Source organism: Thermobia domestica, chromosome 2 (genome assembly GCF_964235325.1).
Source record: "Thermobia domestica chromosome 2, izTheDome1.hap1.1, whole genome shotgun sequence".
NCBI classification, from domain to species: domain Eukaryota; kingdom Metazoa; phylum Arthropoda; class Insecta; order Zygentoma; family Lepismatidae; genus Thermobia; species Thermobia domestica.
This window is the reverse complement of record NC_137455.1, coordinates 73,178,606-73,206,312: the sequence shown is the minus strand read 5'-3', so window position 1 is coordinate 73,206,312 and position 27,707 is coordinate 73,178,606. Positions and strand designations below refer to the sequence as shown.

Genomic DNA, 27,707 nt, shown 5'->3' with positions numbered 1-27,707 from the left:
GTAGGATCTTTAGTTTCCTTTAACCGACACTACTAGCAAATACAACTTAATTCACACAGCAGTTAAAAAAAAACTCGTACTGCCTTAGAAAGTATTCCTAAAAGCAGAAGCTGCATCATGCATCCTGAACAGTGACGTAACTAACGGCAGTGCGTTGAGGGAGCCCAGAGTAAAACGGGGCCCATTGAAAATTCGTAATTCCACTATTTTTCCTCGATGTCTAAAATGAGACTACTTTAGCCTTACATGAAAAAGAAGCTGGGGAGGGGACTGCGAAGTCTACTGAAAGATTTATCACGTCCTTGCAGCAACAACTTAATTTCATTTATTTCTCACCATTACTCTCTCCATTAGCATAGTTGGCATAATCGTGGGATGTAAAAATTAGATATTTCATTTCATTTTTCTTTTATAACTGTATATCACTTTTTATGTGACGAGAGCAACATCTAAGCGAGTATTCAGTAAATTAAACCACTAAAACCTATATTCATTGCACAATAGTGCAGATGAAGTTTAGCCCTTTGGCAATCTTCAGCATGGACAGCAAAAAACGCCGATACATTGATATTGAAACAGTAGTTAACGAATTCCTCTGCAAAAAAGATCACCCGTACTGTTGTGTTTCAGATGATAATTTATAATTATACTTAGTTGGTTGAAATTTCTCCATAGTTGTGGGGGCGAGATACTGAAAAAATCCCTACCAAGAGGTGAAGGTGACATGTAAAAGTAGTCAAATACGAACGAAATTAGTGTCGAATTCATGTGCAAAGATGAAAAGTGACACTGTGGATGCTGCGTAAGTGCAAAATAAGCCTTGGTTGGCTTCGAGTTGACAATGGGAGGGTAACAGGAATAAAGAATCGAAAATATCCTGGGGAGGGGACTGCGAAGTCTACTGAAAAGATTTATCACGTCCTTGCAGCAACAACTTTAAATTTTCGAACAGTAATGAAGAACAAGATTGATTGAAATTTTAACTTAGAATGAAATAAATAAAAATCTAATCTTATATAACTCTCATTGATAGTAGTGTTCCGTATTTGTTTAGACGCCTATTCTTTTATAGCTTTATCTATGATGCATGGGGTCCTTGGTTCGATCCCAGCTCACGCCGAATGAACTTTATTATGGACAAACACCGTGTGCATGAGTTTTCTCGGGTTTCTCCAGTTTCCTCCCACTTTCTTCATTAAAGGATTTCATTCGTTTCTCAACATCACTGTCTCCATTAGCGTAGTCGGGATAACGTGGGACGTAAAACTTAAATATTTCGTTTCGTTTTTCTTTTATAACTGTATCTCACTTTGCCTGTGACGAGAGCATCATCTAAGCGAGTATTCAGGGAATTAAACCACTATATTCATAGCACAATAGTACAGAATGAAGTTTAGCTCTGGCAATCTCCAGCATGCAGAGCAAAAAACGCCAATACATTGATATTGAAACAGTAGTTAACGAATTCCTCTGCAAAAAAGATCACCCGTACTGTTGTGTTTCAGATGATAATTTATAATTATACTTAGTTGGTTGAAATTTCTCCATAGTTGTGGGGGCGAGATACTGAAAAAATCCCTACCAAGATGTGAAGGTGACATGTAAAAGTAGTCAAATACGAACGAAATTAGTGTCGAATTCATGTGCAAAGATGAAAAGTGACACTGTGGATGCTGCGTAAGTGCAAAATAAGCCTTGGTTGGCTTCGAGTTGACAATGGGAGGGTGACAGGAATAAAGAATCGAAAATATCCTATATTTGTGTCGAATGGATAGTTTTCGGGATCACTGACATAAAAGGTGATATTTCAGATGTGTATATGTCCAAGGTTGGCCATATTGAAATGGGGTCATAGGGAGAACCAGTAAATACTTCAGAACAGTTCCTTTTCGGTGCGTTTCAAGACACTGAGAGTGAAAAGTGATAATGCACAAATCACATTCTGAATTATCGGAGATATGACTTCTGGGGAAGTGTCGTTTCTTCAGGGAGGCATTACTAACTGATCACTCCCTAAAATCGGCACTGTTTTGCAAGGCCGTAGACAGAAATTTATTTCAGCGATCGAAAGCTTGACAGGAATTTATTTTAGCGATTGAGAGCATATTTTACTAAAATGTCTATCATCCAGGGGCGGATCCAGGATGATTGTTTGGGAGGGGCGGTCGTTCGAAGTCAAATCAAGTTAAGAGCGGATTGCAAAAAAAAGAAGAAGAAAGAAAGAAAGAAAGAAAAGAAAAGAAAAAAACAAATTTAGAAAAGGAGAAGTAGCTCTTGTGCAGAATTAACTTTCTTAAGAAAGTAAGGCCTATCTACTTTAGGTTTTAATTTACGTTTATAATACAAAGATGAAAAATACTTAGGATATGTTTTATTTTTAAAATAAAAAGTATAAAAGTTCCCTATTCTGGGGGATGCGTTCACCCCAAACACACTCCCCTGGATCCGCCCCTGCTATCATCGTCTATAAAATTAGATATATATACAAAAAAAAGTAGTGATTTCGTGGGGACAAAAGCTCTGGATTGCCAAGGCCTGCATCCTGTGTATGTCCCTGCTGCTCTGAATTGTCAAAAGCTCCTCTTCAAAGGTAAGACATAAAATATAAATAATAAACGTGCAACATAGAATACAATATAAATAGAAAATATGTTATAATTAAGAAATAGAAAATAATTATAAAATAAATTTGAAGGACAATTAAAAAAACAATAAAACTTGAAAGTAAAATATACTTTTAAAACAATTTTGCATTTATGCAGGGCTACAAACAAGTGAGGAGTGCCATGTAAATTTAGTAACAAATATAATATTGGAAAATTATTTCGAATTAAACTAGCTGTGACTACATTACTTCAAACTTGAACTTGTGGAATATACAGTATGAACGTAGCTCAAATAAAATAATCAATAAGAAGCTCGGTCTTGATTGGAAGCTCGGACCATCCACGTAAAAGCAACTTACATTAACTATTCACCTAACAGACAATGACGCACAGGGCTTGGCACTACTTTATCAAATGGTTCTATCAAATGTAACTTAATTAAAACAATAGTAACAAATTTTAAAGCTTTAAAAAGTGTCCTGAAGAAGAGAAAGTTCATTTTGCACATTGTAACTAAGTTACAAGAGGTTTACGTCCTAACTGAACGGCGCATCTACCGAGTCAACTTTTGGAATATCCCCTTAAGGTAGCTTTCAACGCAGCTAAGGGAAACGTATGTGAACGAGTAATAGAATCCTCCGTAGCAGAATGGATAAAGTCATGGCTCTATGACCACAAGGTTCGTGGTTCGAAACCCGTCGCCGAAACCAGATTTTTTAAAATCTTAATTCCTCAGTTCTGAAGATCTTTCTCTCCTTTGGTAATCATCTGATGCTCTAAAAAGAGTTCTCCACATTAATTCGACAACTGCCTAATGTGATCCTCGCAGTTCGAAAACTTCCCTTCTTATCTTTCACAAAATCAGAATTTTCGTCATAATACGAATGCTGTCCGATCATTTTTCCCCAATTCTAAATCTGTGTATACAAATCATCCCTCTCTGTCTCCATACTTGAATCCCCCCCCCCCCGCTCTCTCTCTCTCTCAATGTCACCCAGGAAGTCATATGGCTTGAGATCAAACCTTCGACTCTTGAAACCAAATGTAAGCTCTTTAGCAATGTGCTATCGTAACTCAATAGGTTTGTTGCTAAAACCAGTGTCTTTTAGACTTTATTCGGAGGGGGGGGGGAGGAAGAGATTCTCCGGCGAAATAAGATTTTCACTTTTTATTAGTGTATTACTATACATTTGATCAAAAAATACGTATTTATGAAGCTCAAGAGAGGGGGAATTACACCCTCCTGTCCTGCCCAAATGACGCCCCTGAAACATTTGCTTGCACTTACTGAAAAGAAATTCAATGAATCATTGAATAAAACTCGTTTCTGTCTGTAGATATTTTAGAGCTCTTGGCAATTTCCATAGATTTCTTAGGGAGCATCTTACTAGCTTGCACTCTTTAAAGAAAGAAAAGAATGAAACTACAGATATTTATGAAGCTCCGGGAAGATTGTGTGACTTTCTTTAATTTAGGCTCTTAAAAATATTTCAGAACAAACGAATGGAAAAGACTGTTTTAAAGCTATAACGTTGTAAACTTGATTCCTGTTTCTTTTTCAGCTGAATGGAAAGAGTGTACTACGTCACACACACTGCTTTAGACAAGGAGAGGTGGAGGACGGGGAGGAGTTGGAATAAATACTAGAAGCAACTAATCGATTGATACATGTATTGCGGGAATGCATAAGAAAACTGAGCAAGAGTTTGTTATTCATTTGGACTTAGAATTTTTGTAACAAATTTTATGCCGCGGACTGTACACCAAAGATTGAGACTAATACATACACAACTCTTATCAGACATATTTTACGATTAAAAAAAGAAAACAAAGAAAGAATATCTTTCTATTTCTCTATTATTTGCTTCTCTTTCAATTGTTGCTTTTCTTTGTAGCTTTCTAATATGTTTTATAGTAATTTTGTCAAGGCCATTAAGTTTTTTTTTCTACACTTGGTGTTGTATCTTCAACTTTTTTGTATCAGTCAATCCTTTTTCGTCCAGTCATACTAACAAGTAACACTTCCGAAGTGTAACACTCCGATTTTGAGAAAATTTGGCAGGTAGATACTACACATGAAATAAACGAATACGTGTTTTTTTTATTTTTTGCGGAAAAGCGGTTTTAGGGGGCAAAAGCCCCCACCCAAAATTTTGAAAGTTGACGCCCGAAAGCCAAAAGCAAGTGAACCGAGGTCAACGAAATTGTACACACATATTGTAGACATAAAATGAGGGAATACGTGTTTCCTATCTTCCTGGAAAAAACGGTTGGGTGGGGCACGGAAACATTTGATCAAAAATATCAAAAGTGCTAGTAATAGTATGTGAAATGTTTGTAAAGGACATGAAGAATTGTAACGAAACTTTGTGTATGGACAATACGCAAAAAATAAACGAATACAGGATTTTTTCTGCGGAAAAAGCCCCCAACAAAATTTTGAAAGTTGAGGCCCGAAAGGCAGGAAGTGCACCGAATTGAATGACATTGTGCACAGATATTGTAGACGTAAAATGAGATAATTGGGTTTCGTATTTTCCTGGAAAAAACGGTTGAGTAAGTCACGGACCTTCTAAACCATTGATTACGAAATATCAAAAGTGCAAATAAGTATACATCAGAAGTTCCTAAAGAATATGGAGAATTGCAACGAAACTTCGTATAGGGACAATTTGCAAAACAATAAATGAAAACGTGTTTTAATTTGTGCGGAAAAACACTGTTGGGGCCTAGGCCCCATCCGAAAATAAATAAATAAATATTACCGTCATAGCGCAGGAAGGAGTGGACCGAAGCAAATGAAATTGTGTGTAGATATTATATAGACCCTATGTGAAAAAAAAGGCCTTTCGTGTTTTTCAAGTGTCCCTATCCGTTTTGTTTCAAATTTGGTACATCAACAGCAAATTGGAAATAAATCGACACGTGTTTTTTTTTTTTTTTTTTTTATGCGGAAAAACATTGTAAGGGTAAAGGTGCCTCCTAAATATACTATTAAATACGCTATACTGTTTGTGCTTGTAGTTGATCTGCCAAATTTGAAGAAATCGGATGTAGACACTTGTGAAACACGAAAGGCCATATTTTACATATCAAATATCTGCATAGCCTACAATTTCGTTCGCTTCGGTCAACTCCTTCCGCCACTCAACACGTCGGTCCACTCAACAGTTTCTTTTTTCTTTTCAGGAAAATACGAAACACGTATTTCCTCATCTTACCTGTACAATATTTGTTCACATTTCATTTACTTCGGTCCACTTCTTCTTGCCTTTACGGGTCAAATTCCAAAATTTTGGACGGGGGCTTTTTTCTCCAAAAATAGTTTTTCTCCCGAAAAAAAAACGTATTCGTTTATTTTTTGCCTATTGTTCATACACAAAGTATCGTTGCGATTCTTCATGTAACTTACACACATCTGACATACTGTTACTAGCACTTTTGATGTTTCGTGATCAAAGGTTTGGAGGTGTCCGTGCCCCACCCAACCGTCTTTTCCAGGAAAATACGAAACCCTTATTCCCTCATTTTATGTCTACAACATCTGTGCACAATTTCATTCACTTCGGTTCACTTCTTTTTGCCTTTCGGGTGTCAACTTTGAAAATTTTGGGTGGGGACTTTTGCTCCCTAAAACCGTTTTTCAGCAGATAATAAAAAACACGTATTTAATTATTTTATGTGTAGCATCTACCTGCCAAATTTTATCAAAATCGGGGTGTTACACTTCGGAAGTGTTACTTGTAGGTGATAAAACAACCAGAATAGGCATTTATATAAAATAGCATTTCCAAAATCAGGAGATCTACCATATTATTCTCTTTGTTCATATGTGTTCTTATAGTAAGATGAAATTATGGCTCTCGTATCCATTCTTCTTGCAAAATGTGCACATTTCATACCCTTGTTTCTTTCCATTTCCACATTCCCACACTCAACATTGTCAGCGCTCTTTGTTTTCTCTAGCCTAGATCCAGATGTGGTTCCTCGCCTCCTTCCATGCACAAAACTCTCAATCAAACACCTCCCTTCATTTTCATTTCCATATAGCTACTAAATGATGACTTAGTTTCATGCTGTTGTCATTGATATGCGAATCAGATACCGTGTATATTATTTAGTCTCAAATCTCTTGCATCTTTTTGAGCTCCCTCGTAGCTAAGCGGTTAGCATATGTGCATCTAGCCTAGGAGACCTAGGTTTGATTTCACGCGGGAGCGCATGTGGTTCGAATCCCACTTTAAGCAGTAAGTCCACGCCTCATATAGCCTCTCCGCTGAAAAGGATACTAAACTCAAAATAAAATAAAATAGTCAGTCTTTTTACTTGTATATTGTATCCTCCCATCAACATTTCTTTCCCTATTTTTTGTAGGAGTTGATGGGTTAGAATTACCCAATTATTTCTGTTTTCTTTCAGCTGATATGTCAAAAATGGAGCTCTATACTCTTACGGTCGTCTTCAATTTTGGCCAATATTTCATTTTTCTAATTTTTATTCATGATGATGTTCGATAAATTACTGTTTCAAGGACTGCGAAATTAACTTGTCTATGGAAAAGTTAATTTCAATATAAGAAATGACGTTGCATTAATTTACAGGCATGTATGGCACCTTTCAAGTGACATTACCCTAATCTGATTGGTTGACTGTCATCCATATGGTAACAACAATCGGAAGGTTATTGTATTACAATCTACGTGTTCTAGCAGGATTACGCAATAGATAAACTAAGTGAATCGGTGGGAACTAAGTAAGTCAGTTAAAACAATCCAACCCTACATTTCGCCATCTTCTTCAATCATGCTATCCGTTGCAGTGAATTGTACTTTGCTTTTCTTCGTTCCTTTGCTGAAGAAAAATAAATACAATAGTTCACATACGCCCTGGTTACATTTTCGTCCTGCTGGAATATCTTCATGTACTTTTCCACTTGGAGTACTTATAAAACTATTTGCATACATTTTAGGTGGACCTGGCTCTGGGAAGGGCACCCAGTGTCAGAAGATGGTAGAAAAGTATGGATTTACGCATTTATCCAGCGGTGATCTCCTGCGAGATGAAGTGGCGTCTGGATCCCCTCGAGGGAAACAGATGAATGCTGTAATGGAAAGGGGAGAGCTTGTTCCTCTAGTAAGTATTAATTGCACAATTTCTTATTTTTATAACTTCATTTTAATGATATTTTATGCCTTTTTATTAAGTTTGCGTGGATCTTAGTTGTAAGGCTATATTAAGTGATGATCTATGGGATAAATCGTTTCCAAAAATGAGGATAATTTCTTTATAGTTAAAAAAATATAATATTTAAATATCCATGACATTTTATTACTATCTGTCAGTATTAATTTTCTAATATTCAAATAACAAAATTTGCTCATCTTTGGTAAGCACTCAATTAGGAAGTACGCAAAATTACTACACAACAGATATCTAGGTTATGGAAAAGAATTTACGATAAATTCAAATTAAAATATCATTTTAAAAATCCTTTTAGCGAGACATCTTGTGGATACTTCGAGTGAATTAGTAACATTAAGACACAGAAAAATCTAAAAAACCCAATAGTTATTTATTTTCGTTCGATTATAATTATTTGTAATTAATAACACTAATAAAACATATTATGCAGTGCCGTTCTAACTGAATCTTATTTCTGGACGTTGTTCGTCAGTCCTGACGCATATTACACTCGCCTCGGAGCTCAACGTATCCGACCCAAATTTTAAAGATTTTATAAGATTCTCCAGAGAAGATTTTTGAATTTTCTTTGTATTCCCTGAAATAAGGATAGTTTAATGAGGGTGAAAAGCAAAACATGCTAATTTATCGACAACAGTATTAACAATGTTGTTTATATTTTAACAAGCTTAGGCCTATATGATATAAATAACTTGCATTAACAGGTAGTTTACTCTTGTGGGTATATTCTTTTCGGGAGATTTTCATAAAAACAACCCAGACAATTTGTCATTCGAATAACCAATAGCGATATCTTAAAATTTGCTATTTGGAGTTAACATCGGTACTTTGTACGATTTTACGAGATCCACTGGCCGCTGTATGAATTATAGGCGACAGAGGATTTATTCCCGAAATATCAAGTTTTAATAAGAAGGTGGGTCTCAAGAAGAAAGCAAGTTTGACGCATCACTGAAAGATGTAAGTTGAGACATGGCTTTGTCTCAAATCTGAGATACACTTATTAGTTACTCCAGCGACGGCTTTTATTCGTGTTTCATAAATAAATGTCCCATTAACAACTCAATATGGAATCTCTCCTGAAAAATGCCATACGGGTTTGTTTACTCTCGAGGGTGTATTTTTTTTTCGAAAGATTCTCTCAGTCTCAAAAATGACTCAGGCGATTTTGTTAATGAGTAATGTATCGCATGGCGAACTTTACAGATACAGGTATGTCGATCTTATGTTTATGCTATTTCTTGTAATTCACCATTTTGTTATTCTTTATTATCGCCATTTTGTTCAATTCTTCTTCTTTCTATTCATTTTGATACTCGTTTGGTGTTTATCAGTTCTGAATACATAAACATTTCATTACTACTAGTTGGCGACAAGAGTCGTAATTTGCAGCACAATTTATCTTCAAGAATAATAGGAAGAATAAATCATATAACGTAAACAAACAATCAAAAGAGATAGTAGTCAACTCTACAAAAACTAAGAATCAAAGCGCTCTGTAAAATAATAAGGCCAAGTTAAATGAATTCTGTGTTGAAAAGGCTGTAATTAAGGTAATACCGAGCTATATTTGAAATTGTGTTTGATGTTGATGACGAAGATGTTGATCAATAGTATGCAAAACTAAGTTTTGAACTTAGGGGTTCATTACTTATCTTCTGAATAATCTAAATTACGTAAACATTGTCAAAATTATCAAAATTTCAGTAGTTTCTACATCCGAAGTTCTGTCTTTGTTCTGTTCATATTATATTAACATTATGTTATCACGTCCATTTAGACAGCCCCCCCTCCACCTTGTCAAAATAGGTCGAAAATGGTGTCAATCGTTTGTGCATCGTTTGTGCAGAAATGTGCAACACAAATTTTCGTTTGTGCAACAATGAACAAAGAGCTAGAACCAAAACAAAGTGGGTGTCAGTCTAAACATTAGCTTTCCCACTTTCTCTAAATTGCTAGAAAATGGTGTCAAAAGTTTGGGCATCGTTTGTGCAGAAATGTGCAACACAAATTTTCGTTTGTGCAATAATGAACAATTAGTTAGGGCGAAAACAAAGTGGAGGGCTATCTAAACGGTAGCTTCCCACCTTGTCAAAATTGGTCGAAAATGGTGTCAATCGTTTGTGAATAGTTTGTGTAGAAATGTGCAACACAAATTTTCGTTTGTGCACCAATGAAAAATGAGCTACAGCGAAAACAAAGTGTGGGGGCTTGTGTAAACGAAAATTTGTGTTGCACATTTCTGCACAAACGATGCCCAAACTTTGGCACCATTTCCGACCAATTTAGAGAAAGTGGATATGCGAACGTTTAGACAACCACCTACTTTGTTTTGGTTCTAGCTTATTGTTCATTGTTGCCCAAACGAAAATTTGTGTTGCACATTTCTGCACAAACGATGTACAAATGTTTGACACCATTTTCGACCAATTTTCCAAGGTGGGGGTTACTGTTTAGACAGCACCCACTTTGTTTTCGTTCTACCTCATTGTTCGTTATTGCATAAACGAAAATTTGTGTTACACATTTCTGCACAAACGATTGACACCATTTTCGACCAATTTTGAGAAGGTTGGGGTCTGCTGTTTAAACAGCCCCCACTTTGTTTTCGCTCTAGGTCGTTCATTGTTGCACAAACGAAACTTTGTGTTGCACATTCCTGCACAAACGATGCACAATCGATTGACACATTTTCGACCAATTTTGACAAGGTGCGGGGCTACCGTTTACACAGCCCTCCACTTTGTTTTCGCTCTAGCTCATTGTTCATTTTTGCACAAACGAAAATTTGTGTTGCACATTTCTGCACAAACGATGCCCAAACTTTTGACACCATTTTCTAGCAATTTAGAGAAAGTGGGAAAGCTAATGTTTAAACTGCCACCCACTTTGTTTTGGTTCTAGCTCTTTGTTCATTGTTGCACAAACGAAAATTTGTGTTGCACATTTCTGCACAAACGATGCACAAACGATTGACACCATTTTCGATCTATTTTGACAAGGTGGGGGGGCTGTATAAATGGACGTTATGTTATCCTCTTCTTGCATACTTGTGAATAGATTATTACCGTCTCCGTTAAATAATTTATATAGAAACAAGAATTATCTATATAAAGCATAATATTTTAATTAAAAAGGGGGCAGAGACCCTCATAAGCTAGAAAGAATTCTGTGTATGTACATCTATTATTTACAAGTAAAGAAGTAATTCATAAATGGTAATTGCAGCAAGCTATATGAAAGTAATTTATAAGCCATGTGTGCAGTGCATTATCGAATTTTATTATTTGGTAAGTTATATACGAGACTGAGTACAATTTTAAATTTAAATGAGTTGCACTGCAGCCGACAAATAACGGTTGTTACGTATACCAGCAAACTATACAGAGCAACACATATATTCAAGTTATTACTACTTTAAGTATGTACATTTTTAGCAAATAACACCTACAACCTAACCTAATCCTAGACTTCAGGGGAAAGATCTTTTGCTAACCTACGTGGGGTTGATTCCTACTAGGACCAATCACTGTAGCAGCACCCGTGAAAGAAAAGAATTTATTAATACCAATAATGCAAATTTTGATTGAATAATGTAATTGTACAGGTGTAAATTTTAATTACCTTTATAAATAATATTTTTCAATATTTCAGGTATTTTGTCATTTATATACTTTTCTAGATATGATGTACTATATATATATATATGGGATACGGACAAAATCTTGCGGCCGGAACATCGCCGCCCAAAATCTCGAGAGACAAAACCTTGCGTGGCCAAAACCTCGCCCTCCAAAACCTCGCGGGACAAAATTTCGCCGGGCCAAAACCTCGCGTGGCCAAAACCTCGCCGCCGAAAACCTCGCGTGGCCAAAACCGCCGTCCAAAATCTCGCCAGGCCAAAAACCTCGCCGCCAAAACCTCGTGGGCCAAAATCTCGCCTGCAGCTTAATAAAAATTCAGTGTAGTATAACAATATCTGCTGCTTTTCTTATAAGTAAAAAAGAAAAAAGGAAGGATGTGCTTGGTGTGGTGAGAGTAGGGGCGCCGAAATCTCTAGCTACGGCTCTGTATATATATATATATATATATATATATATATATATATATATATATATATATATATATATATATATATATATATATATATATATATATATATATATCCCACCCCCTGCCTTTTGTTCTGCCGACAAAGTGAAATTATAAAAGACATCCTAGGCTCGAACCTCATCTATGTTGAAAATTTCATTGAGATCGGTAGGATGGCTCAAGAGGTATAATGTAACAAACATAGTCATTTAATTTTTATATATATAGATTTCCAAAGCATACATTGGAATTTTTCTTGTCCTTATTTTAATGTAATTATGTGTTATTACTAAATATATACATATAGTAGTACATAGAACATTCTACATTGAAGAAATCGTCGTGAAGAGGTTTTATCCTGACGACATTTCTTCCCAGGCGACTCTACATCTCGCCTAATTTAGACCAGTCGAGATTCTGTGTCGCGAGATCACCATTCTTCGAAACCAGTTGTCGAAGAAACTCTGCCATCTTTCCGCTGAGATCTGGGCACATTCATCGTCCCAAGCCCTTAATAGAGCGTCATCACTTGTAAAACGCCTTCCTTTCCTCCTAGTCTTCACATGGGGGAACAGCGCGAAGTCACAGGGAGCGAGATCTGGACTGTACGGAGGGTGCTCTAATAGTTTTAGTCCCGTGCTAGCCAAATATTCTGAACAAATTTTTGAACGGTGCCTGGAGCAGCAAACTTTTGAACGGCATGTCCATCCTTGAGTTTGGGCGCAATTCTTTGAGTGCTGTAAGAACTTAGGCAGACAATGCGCGGTATACCACTTCCCTGTGATTGTATTCTGTGTTTCTAAGACAACTCGCTCGACAATTCCTCGCACACTAAAAAATACCGCCACCATTCTCTTCTTCATTGATGTGGACTTTCAAACAGCCACGGGGGTCTTCTCATCTTCGAACACCCACACTTTGTTTTGAGCCTTGGTCGGGACGCCATAGTAATAGAGCCAAGATTCGTCACCTGTCACAATACTATTCACAGGGGAAGTTTTTACATTTTAAATTTTTTTTCAGCATTTCACTGCAACATAAAACATCTGTTCTTTGGTCAAGTCATGTGGTACCCAAAGGGTACAAAACTTTCTAACTCGAAGGTGATCGCGGAGAATAGCACGATCTGCTGGTGCATTAATGCCCAAGCATATCTCTATTTGATGATATGTAACTCGTCTATCTGTCTCAAGCATTTTCCTTACTGCAGCAATGTTTTGTTCAGTCACAAATGAAAATGGCCGACCTGTTCTTGGAGCGTCCTCAAGGATAAAATTTCGTTTTTGAAACTCTCGGTACCACTCAAATATCGTTGTACGATGTAGACAATCCTCTCCAAGCACAGAGATAATTTCCTTTAAACACTAATCAACACTTAAACCGCGTGCAAAATTGTAGCGCAAAATTGCCCGGTATCCAGTTTTTGACCACGACAACATCTTCACCTGTTTTCACTAACACAGTTGAAAATCAACTGACACTGCGACAGTGACTAAAACACTAGAGCTTCTATAGTGCAGGTTTGGACATGTCTAAACACGCACTAAATTGCAAACTCCTGTGATGATCAGTTCTGTTCTACTGCAATATTTTCCTAGTACCCTTTTATATATATTATAATCATGCTATCTTCACATTATCTTTGTAGTGTTATTAGTGATGGTATGAAGTCGAACATGAAACAAAAGCAAAGATAGGAATGGCGAAAAAAGCCTTTAGGAGAAAGAAAGTATTTTGTGGGACCTTAAATAAAGAGTTGAGAAAATGATTCATAAAATGTTTCATGTGGAGTATTGTACTGTATGGGGCAGAAACATGGACATTACCCAAAAATGATGAAGGGGCCGCCGTGGCTCAGTGGTAGAGCGTTCACCTCTGGTGCTTGGGGTCCCGGGTCCGATCCCAGCTTCCGCCATGTGGACTTTGTGGTGGACAAACACCGTGTGCGTGGGTTTTCTCGGGGTTCTCCCGTTTCCTCCCACTTTCTTCATTCCAGCATTTCATTTATTTCTCATCATCACCGTCTCCTTTAGCCTAACCGGCATAACCGTGGGACGTAAAATTAAAAGATTTAATTTCATTTCATTTCCAAAAATGATGAAAAACGACTAGAAGGTTTCGAAATGTGGATGTGGAGAAGAATGGAGAGAAATAGCTGGGTGGAGCGGAAAACAAATGAGAGGGTGTTAGAAATGGTGGGAAGGAAAGAACACTTTTAGACATTATTGAGAATAGGAAGAGAAACTGGTTGGAACATTGGCTAAGAAGAATTTGCATCATGAGGGACATGCTAGAGCATACGGTGACAGGAAAGAGAGGGAGGGGCCGAAAAAAAGCTACAATTGATGGACAATATCAAAATAGAAAAATCGTACGTAAAGAAGAAATGTTGGCGGAAGACCATGAATCATGAAAGCTTTTCAGTTGTGGCAAGTAACCTGCCAATAATGGCAAAACAACTATGGTGATGTCTCTTTTCCTTCATCAAGAAAAGTTCGCACATCAAGAACTTGGATTACGTCACCTAACTTGAGTATTTTATTAAAGGGTTGGCTTTAATTTGCAAGAGAAGGTTCTGAGTTCCCTCGCATTTGCGCTCTTGTTTTACCCACACGTAAGTAATGCATAAAGAAAGAAAGAAGAAAAATAATTTCAACACGACCAAAATTAATTCGTGCAATAAAGGGTTAATATAGAGATTCTTATCAGTTTAATGGATTCACCTGCAGTTGGAAATACGTCAGATGTCTGGTTTGGGATCGTTCTGACGGCAACTCAGTGACGAGTTATTGCTGGTGCTTTGTAAGGGCAGGGCTCATAGCGAGTCACTTTTTTTTTTAACTAAAAGTTACTTTTTTTCAACTTGGTCACTAAAAGTTACTTTATTTCAAATTAGTCACTAAAAGTTACTTTTTTGGGAGGTAAAGTGACTTTTTCGTGTGATTTATATTTTGCATTGGTAGTTATCTAAGAAAAATATAAAAATAAATGAAAAAAGGCAGAAACTTGTTACTCATTACTCTTCTGAAACATGTGAAACAGTGAGCTTTATTCTCACTTCAGCTTTTATTCTTTCTAAAGCACAGTGGATGGTTGGTGGATGCTTAAGCTCTCAAGGTGGGGTTGAAATCCCTTCTGTGTCTATTCTTTCTTCTATCATAATAGTCTTTTAGTTTTCTCTCGTAATAGTTAATACTCCGCTCAACGTTGTGTGTGTGTGTGTGTGTGTGTGTGTGTGGTTTATCATGTTCGTCTTCTGTTATGCTTCTTGTATGTTCTTCTTAATAGTAGGTTGAATTTGAATATTTCATTGCTTTGAGAACTCTCAATGCTAACTTAAATATAATGTCTTGAATGAAGAAATTCGGAAATAGGCCAGAACTGGTTCCACTTACTCAGAAGCTTCTTACATCTGCTAAGTCTGCTAACCGTAAGTACAAAGCATAGTTACAAAACTTAAGAAAGGAGGAAGCTCAAAAAGAAGAAGTAAAGAAGAATAGATGAAACAAAACAACAAACAGAGAGGTGATGGAGAAATTGACAAAGTAAAACGGGGCATGATGAGATTTTGACCACTTTTTCGTGTGCTTTTGGTCACTTTTTCTTGTGCTTTTAGTCACTTTTCAACTATTTACAAGAGACCAGACCACTATGAGCCATGTAAAAGCAAAGTTCGTACTGCGTGAGAAGCAATTGAACGGAAGTATGCAGTAAACTGAGCAGATAGTGATAGTGTAAAATGGTGACCTTTCTGATTTCTAAAGAAGAGAAATCTTTAGTCTTTGGTTATGTGGTAGGATCATGACGCAAGTGGTAAGTGTGTTGGATGTATTGCGATGGACATTGTCCAAGGTGGTGACAGCCTACGTAATTCACAGGAAAACTACATCGGCGAAGAGGACAGTGATCGCAAGAAAACGCTGTGTTATGTACCGCAGAGATTACAGCAGCTTGTCATTCAGAACGACATGGGACTGCAATGCAGATAACGAAAGAACTCAAGCAGCACCTCCCACAGCCTGAATCGATAATCATGATCCGCCCCGTGTTACATGACACGGACATACAGGGTCGGGTTACATGACAGGGATCGTAAACCTTTAGCACGACCCAAATGGTGCTGCGAACATGCAATATGACAGCTGATGACTATAAACGTGTGATAAGGTCATATGAATCATCATTCGCATTATTTCAAACCACAGACCTCGTTTATGTTTGTCGGTCGCCCAAAGAACCGTTTATCCCGAGTGCCTTTGCCCAACTATGAAACATAACACTGGCTCTGTGTTGTTGTGGATCGCAATATTCTCGATTCAAGTAGGATTTGTGCTGATAATTTCCAGTTACGTCACTGCCTATGATTATGTCACCATTCTAGGAGACCATGTGCATCCTATGGACCAGATTTTCTTTCCAAGCAGTGAGTATACTCCAGTATGATAATGTGCGCATTCACACAGATGGAGCTGTTGTGACGTGGTTTGAAGTACACCAGGGTGAAATTGAACATCTTCCCGCCCAATACCCGAACCTGGATATAATTGAATATGGTGGTGCGTTTTGGAGATATGAATCTGGTGCAGATATCCGCTTCCATTCTCTTTCACGGAACTGAGTGACATGCTGCATGCGGAATGGTGTAAAATTCTACCTCTACCACTTACGACCTGTATGGCTCCATTTCACGTCATATCAGAGCTATTCTCAGGATAGAAGGTGGTCCGACAGCATATTAATCTGGGAAGTTGCACTTTTTTCATGTGTTTCATTAAATTGATAAGGCTTTGCATATTTGGTATGCAATTATTGAATGATCTAATCATTCATATTTATTATTATGTATCTTATGTATCTTTAAATATGTGGACTATGTCAAAACATTTCAGTCCGAGAAGATTTTTTTTTTACATTCATGCCTCACCCACCCCCTTCCCCAACTTCGTCTGTTATGATTTCGCACCCTGACAAACACAACACTGCTTGGCAGATGTGGATAACACAAAAGTTTCACTGTCTCAAACTAGAAATCCTAAACCTTCAACTTTGGTGTTTTCTAGCGCGGTCCGAAGCAATATGTATATATAAAGGTAACCAAGAAAGTTCTGTAGCTTTTTCACCCAGCACCTTCGAACATCGATATATCACCTAAGGCGTACCTGGAAGATCAAACATAGTTCCCATCAGCATCGACGACCTTGTTCCAACGTTCTGGAAGGCCATGGATTCCATCGCGGTAGAACTTGGTAGGCCATGAAGCGAAGAAGATATCAAGTTCATTTTTACCTCTACTAGAGATTTGAACTGACGTTCTCTAAGGTGATTGTCCAAGGAATGGAACAGGTGATAATCGAACGGTGCAATGTCCGGGAAGAATGGCGGATGCAATAGTGTTTCCTATCCAAGGCGTAGAATGATGGTCCTGGGTCATTCTACCCACATGCGGCTTAGCGTTGTCCTGTGACAGGAGAACCCCTTTGCGATTTAGAAGTGCTGTCTCCTGAGTATTGAGTTCTTTTTGAACACGGCTCAGCTGCTGAGAGTACACAGTTGCATTGATGTTCTTCCAGCTGGTAGCAGTTACCGATGCACGATGCCGCGAGCAGTCCACCAAACACACAGGAGGACCTTCTTCTGGTGCAGTGCTCGTTTTGGCTGTTTTGGAACCGGTTCATGGAATGCTAACCAAAGGTGATGGCGCCGTGGAGCTTCGTACAAGACCACTTCTCATCACATGTCAACACCCTGTCCAAAAATGTTTCCTCCTGAGAGGAGACAGCAAAGAAACACAAGTGTCCATTCGCGTTGCCTTCTGGTCCGGAGTAAAATCATGTCGGACCAATCGACCCAACTTGTAATGCTTCTCAAGTTAATAGAGTTGAGTTGAGTTGATTTTAGTTTAGCGTCCCTTTCAGCAGCGAGGCTATATGAGACGTGGACCTACTGATTAACGTGGAATCCGAACCACATGAGCTCCCACCGGGAATTGAACCCGGGTCTCCCATCAAGTTAATAGAGGTGCTGCCGAATGGTTACTCCACTTCATTTGTAGTCCCAGTTTCTCACATCTCTGGCCACTGTTCGACTCAATTGCTGCCTGAAGATCTTCATCTTGTACATGTGTTGGTCTTCCGGCACGTCGTGAGTCTTCGAATGTTTCGTCACTGTCCTTAAACTTGTTAAACCACCGCTGCACTGTGTGCGTATAATCACGCGACACTACGCTCTCTAAAAGCCTGAGGGGCCGCGGTGGCTCAGTGGTAGAGCGTTCACCTCTGGTGCTTGAGGTCCTGGGTTCGATCCCAGCCCTCGCCAAGTGAACTTTGTGGTGGACAAACACCGTGTGCGTGGGTTTTCTCGGTGTTCTCCCGTTTCCTCCCACTTTCTTCATTCCACCATTTCATTCATTACTCATCATCACCGTCTCCTTTAGCCTAACCGGCATAACCGTGGGACGTAAAACAAAGATTTCATTTCATTTCATTTCATAAAGCCTGGCATATCTTCCGCCTCCTGCAGCGGCGTTTGACCCCAGTTTGAATTCGTAGAGAATACACGCCCTTATGACGGTCTTGGATATATCCACACCAACAACTGACCTTCGTCTTATCTTCATTTGCATTCAACTCATTGTGTGAGGGCCAATTGAGCACAGACCTCCACAAAAAGAAACAGAACTTTCTTGGTTACCTTTATACAGTAGTTTGAAACTGAGAGTGATTGGTCTAAACAGTGTCTTTATCAAAATAATAAAAGCTGTATCAATATATTAACAAAAATTTTTCTTTGTTTGATTGTGGTGAAAATTTGTTTAACTTCTAGTAAAAAATACCTGTTTCTACTATAAAGTAGTTATACCTCGTTCATCATTTCTGCTTTTCTTTAGGAAATAGTATTGGATTTGATTAAAGAAGCAATGTTAAATAAATTGTCTACCTCCAAAGGGTTTCTCATCGATGGCTACCCGAGAGAAGTACAGCAGGGTGTGCAGTTCGAGGAAGAGGTAAGGATACTAATTATTCTCTTGAAAATAATAAATTTCACTTTATTTATTTCTTTGAGTTTTAAAAAAAATATTTGAAATATAGTTGGCAATATCCTACTTATAATCACATATGAAGTAAGATGGTATGGGTTCTGTGTCACACCGTCTAATTTTTTTGCCTATGCCAGCATAGGATAATTCTGGAATGTGTGTGTAACTGTAAAGTTGAAGAAATCATGGCGGCAATATTTTAGATGTTAATTACTAATATGCTTAGGCAAAATGTCAGGAAAACATTGGCTATGCCTGATTTTTTTCATTGATCGAGTTCAAGGTTGTAAAGTATTATGTAAATTGCATTGTACATGTTTTGTGCTTTTATAACGAATAAAATGATGTAAAAGCCCAATTAAAACAGAGCTACACTTTTAAAGAACTGTCTGAGCCAGTATGAGTTTTATGTTGGATAAACATGCCCTTGATTTTCTCTTTTTATTTCGCCATGCCGCCTATTATATTATTATCTATATTCATTAATAATAGTCTTATTATGCTTATTAGACATATTAAGAGAATAGATCATTTCATTGAATTTATTTCATGAAGTTTTCTTTCAAACATCACAATCAGGTATACCATTTTCTGAAACTATTTGCATGTAGATCATATATTCGATAATATATTTATATATGTTTGGGAATTGAAGTCTGTTCATTTATATTTCTTATTAATTGAAGCCTTCAGACGAACATTGGGACAAGCGCCAAATTGAGAAAACTTGAGCTGACAGCGAAACATCGAAATATTGGCGAGAAAAAAATATTTTCACTTGTCAGTAATTACTGCAAATTTTTCGTTTGTCTGAAGGTAAGTGCAAGAGCGAGGCACATGTCCAGACCGACCTAGACGGATACAAAAGGAGCTGAAGCCCTTTACATTGCTTTTTCTTTCGTCTAGGTGGGCGCAAAATGAGTTTAAGTCTGTTTATTTGCCTCTCCTCTCGTCCAAGAAGGGTACAAAATAAGTTAGACTCTTTTAAAATCCTCTCCCGTCGTCCTAGATGGGTGCAACATTAGCTGACACCTTTTTAATTGCCTCTCCTATCATACTAAGTGACCGAAGCCTTTAAAATTGAGTTTCCTGTCGTTTTAGGTGGATGCAAAATGAGTTGAAGCCTTTTAAATTGCCTCTCCTGTACAGCTCGCTGTGTGGCGTTTGACTCGTTGTCCCTTCGCATGCCTCATTTCTGGATGGTAAATATAGAGCATGCTAGAAAACATGGATACATTGGAGAAATTTTATTTGTGACATACTTTCTCTGAACAATTCAATAGTTAGATTTGTAATCAACATTATTCGTGAAAATTATCACCGAATAAAGTTAAAGGAACCTTTCTATCCGTCTGATTCGTAAATGATAATCACATACTTCAAAACCCAGAGCATTTAAAGTCGTTGTTAAACACCACATTTAGTGTTATGTTGTCAGAACATTCTAAAGTCGAAGACTCATTTAACTAATTAATTTATCTGTGTAGACTTCATAACCAGAGGAAATGTAGGAAAAGGACCGTCAGACGCTAGATCGCACCTCAATTCAGTCCAGAAGAAGATAAAGGAGGCCTGTCTTGACCTTTGATAATAACCAAGTAGACTTTTAAATACAGGGTTGAAAAATTCTTTTCTTTATAATATAAGTCGATCTTTCTATCTCATATTTTTGAAGAACATTAAATTTTCATACATCTCTAGACCTAATGATTTCGATTAGAAATACTCAACATGACTTCAGGATGCTTTGCTTATTTTCCTGGATTTAACAGACGATCGAATTCCTTTAAAGAATTGAATTACTTAGATTTCTTGTCTACGGCCAACAAGAGATGGTCTTTGACGTTTCTTACCACATGCGGTGGGAAATTGCAGCCCCTATTTTGATATCAGTGTTACCAACCACGATCACTCTGTCTTGTATCATTAATTAAATTGCTACTACAGTTGCACCGAAAAAAAAAAAAAACCTTGACACGCGAGTAGTGGCAATGTCACTGCGAGCTGTCAGAGACGTTCTCTTACTGGACGCATTATGTTAATGAGTTACTTTAGTTCATACTTACAAATTATTTGATTATACGAGGAACAAAAATTTCCTGGACGTTCCTTGTAACTATTTATTACCACGATATAGGTACACATTCACTTAATGGCCTTCAAAATAAGTTCCCTGAAAAGACACACACCTGTTCCACCGCTCCCGCCATTGCTGGAAACAACACTGAAAGTTCTATTTGATATATTCCGAAGTTCACCAATCGCGTTGGTTCGGATGTTTTCTATAGTGGCAAAACGGTTACCCTTGAGACCCTGTCTAGAATATTTACGGGCGGCCATATTGGTGACGTCATAAGTTTCGATGTATTAGAATGTCACTTCTGTCACTCTATATTATTAATTAGGTGATCTAAAGACTAAATCTGCAGTGGTGCAGTATCTATAACTCTTTGTACAAGTATAACATACCTATAAATTACAGCTACGAAACCACCACACTATGTCTTTTATAAAATCACATAACTTCCTTATGTGAAATGATACAGAAAATATTTTGGTACCGTTTTATAGATCATAATAAGATCTACATTTTTTGTTCCTACAATATTTTAAGAATTATTCTTAATAATGATGGAGTTATTCAGATTTAAAATAAAAAAACGAGTGTCAAAAAACTACTTTTATCTATTTTGCTTCAATAAATCTCAAACACCAAATACAGGTACTGCAACTAATTGTGTATACTTTGCAGTTAATTTGCTTTAGTTTGGGACAAAAATGACTATTTTAGCTCTATTATGAGTGAAATTATACGCTTTTAAAAATTCTATTGGAAATTTCACGGGCGGCCATGTTGATGACGTCATAACTCTCGATATACTGGAACGCCAGTTAGCCCCCCCCCTTCTATTGTTTGTGTATATGACCCAAAGAATGAATCTTTAGGGGTGGCCAAACTTTTACATTCACGATAACTCCCACTTAATGATTCATACCTACTACAGGATTTCGCACCCTGATATTGACGATAAGTAAGCATGACAACTAAGTATGGTGGTGAAGTTTAATATAACCTATTAAATACATCTAACATAACAACAATAGGCAAAAGTAGAATTGATGAGATGCCTCCAATTCTTATACAGTATTTAATGAAATGATCTACATCAGAGATGGCCAACTACGGGCCCGCGAGGTCTTCTCGTACAGCCCTCGAGAAGATAAGTGTTAATATTTTTTTTTACATATTTTATTGGGTCATAAAATTTTTAAAAAACGGTTAAAAATATAATGGCTTGGACTAATACACACAATGGATGTATGTTTAGACGCGGAAACCAGAAATAAATTTAAGGTTAAGATTATTTATTTAATTTCGTTTATTCGTGTGTTAGGTATCCAAACATTTAAGCGTACCATTTCTGTTCACGCTGCAGCGTGAAAAATAAGCTGTTGTAAATATTTTAAAACTTTAGTACCATTGAGAACAGGTATCTATTTTTACTTGCGATTAAAATCATTTTTTTTTCATTTCTTACTTTTTTTTTTCATGTTTGAGAGATTATCCAGGTATTTTCATCCAACCTTGAAACTGTAAAGATATTTTTCGAGCAAAATGGTTTTCTAAGACTCGATATTTCGTTGTATGTGTATTGAATCTTGGTGTTTTGATTTAAGATGTTTTAATAGACACCTGTAAATTTGACGATTTTTGGGATAGTTTGTCATGACTGTATACTATAAACGTAAAGTATAATATCAAGTTGGTGCCCTCGCGACATAGAAATTTCTATGATGTGGCCCCTTAGTTTAAAGAAGTTGACCATCACTAATCTACATCGTAAAAGAAGCATCTTCAAACAAGTTATCAATGTATCAGATTTGTAACTTGCCTGCTTATTTGTGTTACATTTACATGGATTGCCTGAAAGGTCTAACATGTATTGTATGAGGAATATTAATATCTCTTAAATGAACTTGTCGATTTTAACCGACTTTTTAGTTTGTATTTTAATAAAGGAAAAACATATCAGCTTTGAATTACCAGTGAATGATATATTGAAACTTCATATAAAATTTTACTGATTACTTCTTTGGCTATTTCTATCAAACTTAGATTATTGCCATTTAAGTAAATAATTCCTTTGTGTTAAACCAAACTGTAAGTCTTTTTATCCAAAAATTCAACTAAATTTTCAATCACATTTCTGATTATCATAGAGAAACTGTATGTTCTATGCAGATCCATAAATAGAGACGTGCAGGCTCCTGGGATGCTTCTATGGTCGTCTACCCTCTTGTGATTTCTGTAACTAACAGTTGACAATCTTTACAAATATTAAAACAGAATTATTATTCGTTACCTAATAGCATATTAGGAATACGTAATTTTAAATGTAATTTTCATGCAGAATATATAGAGAATTTGTTTCTAGTTAATGTTTCTTAAAAATGTGGTTTAGTATTTTACAACAGTTTCCAAACCTTAAAACTCCTTCCCTTTTGTTTTGACTTCGGCAAAATGTGTATCAAATCTTCGAAGTCCAGCTTCCAGCCAAAGGCTGTTCGGTGGAAAGAAGTGCCAATCGTTTCAATCTCGGAATCTAAGAATGGCATGAATTGATGTAATGAATACCATGTGATTAATCTCTTTAATGTTAGGAATTATTTTTTAAATAAATAAATAAAATTTACAGGGTTACATATGGATTCCTTCATAGATGGCCCTTGGAACACTTGCCAGTCCAAACATACACTATGGTTAAGACCTTACTTCTGCGTATTTCTTAGATTCTACTTATTAAAACGAACTTAAGTGCACAATGACAAAGTTAATAATAGGTAATTTTTAATGAGTTTTTAAAGAAAAATAAGGTGAATTTACTTTTCTCTTTTTCCTTCTTCAGATTGCCGAATGTTCACTTATTCTCTACTTCGATGTGAGTGACGAAACGATGACGGAGCGATTGCTCGAAAGAGGCAAGTCATCTGGCCGTGTTGATGACAATGAAGAGACAATCAAGAAGCGATTAGAGACTTTCCACAAGCACAGTCAACCTGTCATAGACCATTACTCCAACAAATGCAGAACGGTAAGGAAACAGTTCAGTACATAGTTGCTCAGTCATATCAATGAATTGGCCAATGGCTATGTTATCTAATGTTTAGTGCGAATACATTTTCGGTATGCATGTCCCTGGTGCGGAACTCAGATATGTAGTAAAAGGAATTGGATATTTTTAAGTATGCACACCCTCTATTAGCATTCCTCACAGTTTAGCATTCAACTTCGCACTAACAACGTTAGCAGAAGTATATATTTCTTTGTAAAATATTTTAGTTAAACTAAATTTAGAAACTGCATCTGTAATGTGGGATTGTAGCACTGGCGGATCTATGGGTAGGACGATGAAATGACGTTGAAATATATCAGAACATGGTAACTCTTTCTTTGATTGCATGCATCCTGCTATTGTGGGTGTTAATATTGCAAATCTTAATTATTCATTTTTATGAGACAATTAATATTGAAAATTGTACTCCACTATTTTCTTATGTTCCTTTTATTTTAAAGAAATAACTACATCATTATGGATCATTAATTATAAAATGTTTTCTATTTCTTGCGGTCTGCAATATTGTACACTGATCACTATTTGGTCCACTTGATATACTGACTTTAACATGCCTGTGCTACGCATTTCTGTGGCCAATACATGGAGAAAAAATATCCAGTGCATTTGAAAGGAAAATACGTATATTCCGAGTATAGGAAAGTTTTCTGGCTTTGCTTCTGCAACAGAGAAGAACTACAATCCTAGAAAATTCGTTTTATGATGCAGATTTTGTGGACCATGGAGTGTTCGTACCTTATAGAAGTATGGAGCCATGAATTTCAGTATACTGAACGTGCAGCCGGAAGACTCGTGATTGTCGTCTATTTGCGGCAGATTGGTTCTTGCTAAGGAACAAACCTGTACGTAGCCTGCATTAGGAAATCTTGTGTGCGATTCAATCCTGCTAAATTTCGTCTCTCCGGATTTTCAAGGCTAAAAATCAGCTTTTTCTCTCTCAGTATAGCTCTTGCAGCCCATTGCTAACAATTGACAACTGTGCTCACCGGACATTCCCCTTCAACATCAGTCTTGATCATAGGTGCCGAAACTGAAGGCTCAAACGATTTCAGCACCCTCCCAAGATAATCAGATAGTGGACAGAGCTTTCCCAATCTTGTGTTGTTTTCGTGTTCTTACTTCTACAAAATATTTTGTTTGGTCGAGTTTTAACTACTATCCATGAAATATTGATATTATTTCTAATTGGAGAAATTAGCGGGAACTATTGCGCGATAAAACTTTACAGTAAATCCCCCATCTCTTTTCTTTTTACATCAGCACTAATGGCATTGATATACAATAAGACTTTTTAAGTTGATCTTATTTTGGTAAGACGGCATTTTTCTACAATACACACATTGCCTTTTTTCTATAATTGGCCAACTCTGTATCTTTTAACTTTACCACATTAACAACTTACATTGTATAGTTCTACAACAAGAATGACTTGACCGTTGGTTGAGTTAAAATTATAGCTAAATATATCGTAACAAACCGTCACATAATCAAATGTGATATATGTCACATAATCAAATGTGCAATAACTAGAAATGATTGACTCTCGATTAATTGTTACAAGTAAATGTCAAAACACATTTGTGCTAGTTTACAACTTCCTGCAAGTTCGGGTCTCAGGCATAAACTCATTGCTGACGAGCTATACTACTAATATTAAATTGACCTTTACGTTTTAGTCCTTTAACAGAAATTAAATGGACATTTCATTGTTGTAAGTTATCGTTCAGATCTTACAAGCAACGTACAGAACAAGGCACGATCAGATCCGACTCAAACTTCGCCCAGAGAACATATAATAGAAAAGAAGAAAAATGCCAAATTAGAGCTGCTCCCATCCAGAAACACCGGAGATATGCTCTGCAACATAACGCACCACGCGACACTATGATACAAGGTAAACGTTGCAAGATACCCGTTTATGTCGGAAACGGAAAGGATGGGCAGCACCAGGATATCAAGATATTTGATATGTTATAACACTGAGTTGGCGGCCATCTTGAAAGCCGCCATCTTGGATATAGCGTAAGGTATTGAAATGAAAAGCGGGGTGTATGATATATCAATGTAAGGTAAAATGCAAAAGGAAAACCAATGATGTAACCGCGAAAAACATATGTGTAATGGTATGGACGGGACGAAGTGTAGAAGACTCGGGCAAAACAAACGTGTATTCGAAGGGCAGAATAAAAGGGCAAGACCCCACGATAAATGGTACGCGACAAGTAACTGCAACAGTGTCTGTGCATGGAAGTACATCCGCCTTGACAGATTATGCCTTCCGAAGATATTGGTGCCTTTCTCTGATATTGTGACTGTTTGGGACCGTCGTGAAACAGTGTAGCAAACCGTGCAAAGGAAAAGATACATTCGTAATGAAATGTAAGCTAGAACAGGGCTGGCCTTTCCCATCCGTACGCACTTTGTTTCAGATAGTGTTGTTTAAACAAACGTGGGCCGAAATGTCTCTTGTTCACACGAAACAACAAGAAAATTGAAACAAGAAACGTACAAAACGGTGTCCAGGAGTGGGCTTCAATCCCAGGTAGGTCGCGCTTTTGATCACCAATCCAAGATGATATGTCCTACAGTCCGGAGTGAGGTGCCGAATTGCTGTTCCATAAGAGGTTGTCCTTGTAGATTATGCATTCTCCAAACGAGTGATTGTATTGCGGGTTGCAATTGTGGTTTTCACTGTTCCAAACGGAATCCCAATATCCTCGGAAGGCATAATCTGTCAAGGCGGATGCACTTCCATGTACAGACACTGTTGCAGTTACTTGTCGCGTTGGGTCTTGCCCTAACATTCTGACCTTCGAATACACGTTTGTTTTGCCCTAGTCTTGCCGTCCATACCATTACACATATGTTTTCCGCGGTTACATCATTGGTTTTCCTTTCGCATTTTACCTTACATTGATATATCATACACCCGCTTCTCATTTCAATACCTTACGCTATATCCAAGATGGCGGCTTTCAAGATGGCCGCCAAGTCAGTGTTATAGCATATCAAATATCTTGATATCCTGGTGCTGCCCATCCTTTCCGTTTCCGACATAAACGGGTATCTTGCGACGTTTACCTTATATCATATTGTCGCGTGGTGCGTTATGTTGCGGAACATATCTCCGGTGTTTCTGGATGGGGGCAGCTCTAATTTGGCATTTTTTCTTCTTTTCTATTATATGTTCTCTGGGCGAAGTTTGAGTCGGATCTGATCGTGCCTTGTTCTGTACGTTGCTTGTTAGAAACCTTTTCATACTCTTTGCTGTTACTACGTCTCACAAGATTGATACAATTGCCAACAAGAGAAGGGGGAAAGACTTGTCCAAAAGTACTTATGAAGATGCTATTCATTACGTTTTTGCCTATTATCAATATATGTCTTGGTACACTTGATCCCTCGTTTAATTCTAGGTGGAAGAGTATTGAAAAAATCGGACGCATTACAGATGTTCGGTTCCCACTTTAAACTGAATATCCACGTCGCACAAACCCTTAGTACTGAAAATTGACGCTGAACTTCAAGAAACAAACGAAATTGTATGAACGCTTGTTTCCAATTAAACATTTCCAAAGTACATTGCCATTTGACAAATAGTTGTACGGATATACAGGGTGTTTCAAAACAACACCG

At 37.2% G+C, this 27,707-nt stretch overlaps 1 protein-coding gene across 1 annotated transcript in view; it reads left to right on the top strand.

Moving 5' to 3' along the window:
- Positions 1–27,707, top strand: part of Ak1 (Adenylate kinase 1) — a 123,371-nt gene that overhangs the window by 34,780 nt on the left and 60,884 nt on the right. Inside the window, exons 4-6 of the mRNA XM_081741919.1 lie at positions 7,576–7,739; positions 18,787–18,903; positions 23,844–24,045. Of these exons, the coding sequence (XP_081598045.1) occupies positions 7,576–7,739; positions 18,787–18,903; positions 23,844–24,045 (483 nt within the window). The remainder of the gene's footprint in view (positions 1–7,575; positions 7,740–18,786; positions 18,904–23,843; positions 24,046–27,707) is intronic.